General features: G+C 40.2%; 1 protein-coding gene across 1 annotated transcript; it reads right to left on the reverse strand.

Moving 5' to 3' along the window:
* Window positions 1-818: 818 nt before the first annotated feature.
* Window positions 819-5801, reverse strand: BAALC (brain and acute leukemia, cytoplasmic). Its single transcript, XM_009572289.1, has 3 exons — window positions 5777-5801; window positions 3757-3914; window positions 819-923 (listed from the first exon to the last, which is right to left on the reverse strand). Exons 1-3 carry the CDS (start codon window positions 5799-5801, stop codon window positions 819-821), a joined length of 288 nt encoding a protein of 95 aa, XP_009570584.1.
* Window positions 5802-6084: the final 283 nt, after the last annotated feature.

Genomic DNA, 6084 nt, shown 5'->3' on the forward strand with positions numbered 1-6084 from the left:
TCAATTTTTGGAGCTGTCATTGGAATATTGTTTTAAGAATTATAGTTATTTTCATGTAATGTTAGTGATCACTTTTTTCCAAGTCAGTCTTGGCCTCAACATAATTAAAGGGGCATGTATGAAATAACAAAGTAGCCAGAACCCTACCTGCCAGCTAAGACTAGGAACTTCAAGAAAGGCTGATCCATATGAAAGCTATTGTTTTAAGACCTAACTTCTGTCAATACAGAAAATAAATTAAAACTAAGTAATGAAAAGATTAATATATAAAAAGGTTACTATGACTTAACTATAGATAACTGATTGATATATATATAGTTTAAAAGAGATTTAATGGAAGCAACCTATGTGTCTCTTTCTGAGATCTCTGGGTTTGAGTTTTATGCAAGTGAGCTCTTTAAATTAACTCCATGGGTTTCAATGTACACACTCAAAACCCCTTACGACTGAAAATGCGGATTCATTTGTTCATTTCCTGTTTTAAATTGTGATGAACTCTACCTCTCATCGTCCAGCCTCATCCTAATAGCAATGCAGAACGAGACATACACAAGGAGATAACGTAGGACTTAGTAAAATCCAAATGGCACAAATTTCGGCGTATGTCTGTGCAGTGCCACTGCTTTAGACAAATGATATCTGAACATCCTACAGTGTCTGCAGCTGGTTTCTACAAGACATGTTTCTGAAGGCACTCAGCAGCAGCTGCCTGCTGTATTCAATGTGAACATCTGGAGAACTTCATATCTTCAGTGACTGATGACATTGAAAGTGCAGCGAAGCACTGTTAGGTCCATCCTCACTTGCTCTTTGCTTCATTAATTGACACAATTTTTTGTTTTCCTTCTGTCGCTTTGTCTGATGCTTTTTGTAACATTAATGGTGACTTCTTTTGTGGACATTTTCCATGCGTCCCATTTACTCTGTGAAAGTTTTAAACAGTACAGTGAGTTCCACACTGACAGCACAAAGAGTTGTTGACGATTACCTCCTAATTTACGAAAACAGTTCTACTTAATAAACAGAAAGACTCCAGCATTCTTCACACAGTACTGTGATGTGGAGCAACTTTTTCATTCAGCATGGATGCAAGCTTTTCTAACTCCTATAAAGACTGTGGATGCCAGTAGGCTTTGGATCAACCCTCTTGGCTATCATTAGCATATCTACACACGTGTATTCTAAAAGCAGAGCAAATAAATCTGGTTTCAGTCCAGAAGTGGAAATTAGAGGTTCCTTTTGATGTCACTGGGAGCTGAGTGTGACTAGCCTGAGACAGAATTTTCTCTACTCTATTTTATGTTTCTTAAGTGAAAATACAGTTTCAAAATAACACTAATTTCTGCCTGCATATAAGACCCAAGTATAATATATACCTTTCAGGGCTTCATCAGATTGTTTCCAAATATTAAAAAAAGTCAGTCTGATGCATGCAAGAGCATCCCTAATTTAAATTTATCCTTCTCCGTCGCCTAGTCTGTCTGCTTGTTGCCATAAGCAACGCACGATACTGCGCAGTAAACTGGATAGGTCTAGCAAAGGACACTCAGAACCGGGCTGATAGAGACACACAGCTGAGTTAGGTGGGTTTGATTATTGCATTTCCAGTGTTTCAAGAATGCCAGGTAAATTAGGCATCATTTCCATGGTAATAATGCCAGGTGCAATAATGTCTGGTAAACTTCCACTGACATGAGTAGAAGGTACATATTTACCTGAGAGCAAAAACTGGTGTTTATTTGCCAGTGTGTATTACTGCACTTTTCTGTAGCCTGAATACACCTGCTCCTTTGCTATCTACTCCCCCAGTGCTCCTGTTCACACAAGTAGGATGGTTTAGAGCTTGATGCCTGAGAAAACGAGAAGCAAGAGAAGTAGGGCAGTTTACCCCCTGCTGCCCCAGGCCGCTGGCAGAACTCAAGTGTCCTGAGAGCACCGGTGTTGCATCACATTGTATGTGGGGTAAAAGAAAAACTGTAGTCAAGTGAATATTCAGATGAATAAAATGGGCACATTTTGAGTTGGGGGGAATAGTCACATTCTCTACTCCAGGCATCTAAACTTTAGGTGTCCAAATTGGAAACCTACTCATGCTTCCCTAATCTGTCAGTGGAGAACAGAGCTTCAGAATGGCAAACCAGAGCTGGAGCCTAAATTAGATACTACACTTTCACTGTAGGAAAATACATTTCTTTTTTGACTAAAAGAAGTTTAGACAAATTACCTTCCTTTCTTAGACACCTGCATTAGATGCGTAGAATAATGTAAATGCCCTACTTATCATCAGAAATTTTCTTTGCACTGGGTTGCAACAGTAGAGGTATGTATTACTGAATGTATCTTAGCTAGAAAAAGGCGGGAGGATACATTTAAAGCTAGAGGGTCCCAGGTCAGGACCCCACACTTCACTGAGTAGTCCCATTACAGTCAACACTCACATTATTAATATGTTGTGGAAATTTGCCCATACTTCCTAGTAAATCTAAATACAGAAGTAATTTTTCAATCAATCACTTACAAAATTAGACAAACCATTTTCTCCAACAATATGTCAGGTATACACTATAATTTTCAAGTGTGGCCAAGTCTATTTCAAATTGGATTAATAATTATGTTAGTTCTGTTCAACCATATCCAACCTGACCAATTCATTTTTCTCTGTGGGCTAGTGGCTATGACAGGCATTTATGTTTCTCATTTACAGCAAACCCATGGCTCTAGATGTCATGCTGCTGCAGAATGTGTCCCTATACATCTGGAGCTGCAATATCTCATGGAAAGATACAGCGGGATCCATGTCACCAGCGAATATTTCTGTACTACAGCACTACAGAAGATAATACAGTGAAGGTATAAAATGAACACACATGTACCAATGCGTTGTTTGCTAGCAAATGCAAGGTGAAGTTCAATCCAAATTCCCTTTTTCATTTGCTCAGTCCCCCTGGCTTTACATTTGCCTCTCCCAAGGACGTGATTCCCAAGAGGGGACAGCTTCTTAAGGGGTGGGTGTCACGGTTCCACCACACACCGTGCTGAGAGGTCTTCCCATCTGAGAAACCGAGGAAGCAGTAAACCAACTGTAAGGTTTGGATTACTTTAATCTGCGGCAGCTCAGCAGCTGCTACACAAACAGAGCAGGGGATGGAAACCTGTGAGAGACAGGCAGGTAGGCAGCTAGAACAGAAGTTTGGGTTTTGGTCTAGCCCCAAAGCCTTGAGTGTTCGTACATTATTGTTACACTGGATGATCCTTCTGCAAAGTCTACAGTACGTGAGGGGAGAAAGGGGGAGGATCTGACCCAAAGCCTACTGAAGTTATTAAAAAGACTCCCATTGACTTTTTCAGGCTTCGCATCCAGCCTTGAACGAAACAGAGTTTGTGCAGTGCACATAATTAAAGAAAAGCAGCAATTAAGGAAAAACACATTCCCTTTCAGATAATTGATTTAAACTATTTGCACAATACTTGCCACAGCTGGACTGAGCTGAAAAAAAAAAAGCCTAGAGTTTTTTTGCTGTAACAAGTGTGTGTGTTACACTGATTGCTGAATAAAACATCAATTTTGTGGCCATTCAGACATGAGGCACTGTCAGAGGTGCTAGGCTCAATCGTTCTGTGGCTGTGCTGCAGCCATTTTCTCTTATCCCAAGGCATTAAATACAGTTTGACTGCAGCGAGGAAGATTGTCACAAAAATAAGTTTCACCTGGTTGAAGCTAGTGCTGAGCCTCAGGGAACATAATTATACCCTTACCTCTGCTGCTCTGAAGCCGTTCTGTCTCTGCGTCGTAGCTCCCGCACTACGGACCACGGGGTTTGCACACTGAGGACCACTGTTGTTCCTCTTCTCAGTGTTCAGCGTTCCAGCTGTAGTTACACTTGTCTGAGCTGATTTTCCATCCTCCAGAACACCTAGTAGGGACACATGAAATTGGGCAATTAATACTGAGGAGCAGTTTATAACTGCAGCTCTGGCTTCCCTCTGTTTCTCCACTTTTTTGTGATAGCGCAAGTCATGGAAGGTGCTCTACGGTACTACAGTGAGAGCGATCTATCTCTTTTTGTCATCTTTATCTCACACTTTCCATTATTTGGCCTTTCTCCTATAGTCCACTGCTCTTTGAAACACTGGTTCAGGAACTGTGGAAAACCGGTTAATGAGTGCAGCATATCAGTAGCCTTTTGGTTACCTGCAGATCTCCACTGGCTTCTCCACAGACACAGCTGCTTGCATGACCAAGGGTTTAACTAAGGACCCAAAGGGGCTCCCCTCAAATCTGTCACAGTTCTGGTAGATGAAGGGGTTAGATGCGAGCATGACAGATGATACTGATACGGATGGAGACATTGCTCTATTTATGGCCTTCAACATTTTTTTTAATCAGAAGTTGAGGAAAGAAATTCAGGAAAAATATATTTCATACTGTTTTGACTATCAGTAATCAAATAAATGATTAATTTGCTTTCTGCTCTAGCTGTGTGGATATTAATTTGCTTTCTGCTCTAGCTGTGTGGATAAAGCACGCGTCATACAGTATGATATTGGCCAGCCTAAAAGAATTTTCTCATCTTACTGCATTAACAAAAATCAGTTGTCATTTATGGTGAGTGCAGAGCACTAAACATCTGGTTGCCACGCTGGGTCTCAAATCCAAATACAAAGAGCAAGTGGGATGCATGACTGTAGCTCTCAATTTTATTTTTGGCAAAGCTTATTTATAACAAGCTTTATTTTCAAATAGAAAAAAACCCAGATTACTAACTGGCAATGCAGGTATCAAAACTAGAGGAAGAAGCAAGGAGGCACAGATATTAAGGGAAAAATAAATATGAAGAAAACCAATGACAATTCATTGCTACTTGAAGTGTGCATTGTGTCATCAAAACCTTCTGCCATAAATCAGGTGGGAATTCAAGCACAGTGTTAAGGGTATTAAAAAGGAAGCAAAGTCCTGAATTCTTTCCCAGAAATCCGTAAGAAAAGCTGCTTTATCAGTACAAAGCCACATCGGTAGCAGCTTGCAAAGGCAATGACTGAAATCAATAAAGCTTCAATCAAATATTCAAAGACTTGATACTGAAAATATCTAAAGCTGTGTAAGACTTAAGTCTAAATACAAACTAGTCACTGCATTTCCCTGAGCAGTCAGAAGATGGTGTTGTAGTTTTCCTGAGACAGTTTAACTTGTAGTGGTGGTCACTAAGAATAGTGCTAAAACATCCACTTGTTGATGGAAAAAAACTTGAGTTGGAACTTGAAAATATAACATTATAGTTTATTTTTAAAAACTAAAAAATACTTTAGTCTTTGGAAGCTGCCTTTTTTGCTAGATATAAAAACTAATGTTGTTCTCCCATTTAAATCTACACGCAACTTCCCGTAAGACAAGAGTAAAGTCACCTCTCCTGCATCTCCTGAAAGTCCATACCTACTTGTGTTTTAGGTCTTATCTCTTCCTACCACTCCACAGTGGAAGATGAGAGGCAGAAAAATGACTCGGTGCAGAACAGTAAGTGGCACAGACTGGTATGATAGACAAAATCAATTGTCAGGAATGGAGATGGAGAGGCAATTAGCCATGTGTGAGTCAGGAGTCACACCGTAGTCTACTGTTTCACCTTGCAGTGGAGCTGTGAGAACAAGCATGAGCACAGCTTTGAACAGGCAAAATGCTCTAGGCATTACATACTAATTCCACTAATTGAACCTTGGATGTTTCAAACATATACGAATTATGAGTTTTTCCTTCTGTGGCGTCATCCTACTAATTTACTTTCCACCATGTGTCCTTTGGCCATCTGGCCTCTAAGTTGCCTGGAGAAGTAGCTGTCAGCTGAAAAGCCACTTTATTCAAGCACAATTGTTCATGTAACAGATTGTGTTGCATCTTTTGGTCTCTCAAAGAACAATTTTTCTTACATCAATCCATTTCTGGAGGACGATGGAAAATCTCAGTCCTGAAAATGGTATGTTTGGCTCACTTTTTGTCTTCTGTTAGTTTGCAGCCCGAGCATCCTCGTTGCATCCTGCAGTGCAGGGATGAGTCATTTTTTGCAATACTTGTCAAAAATGAACCAGGTA

This window comes from Fulmarus glacialis, unplaced genomic scaffold, assembly GCF_000690835.1.
Source record: "Fulmarus glacialis isolate BGI_N327 unplaced genomic scaffold, ASM69083v1 scaffold40462, whole genome shotgun sequence".
Classification (NCBI taxonomy): Eukaryota; Metazoa; Chordata; class Aves; order Procellariiformes; family Procellariidae; genus Fulmarus; species Fulmarus glacialis.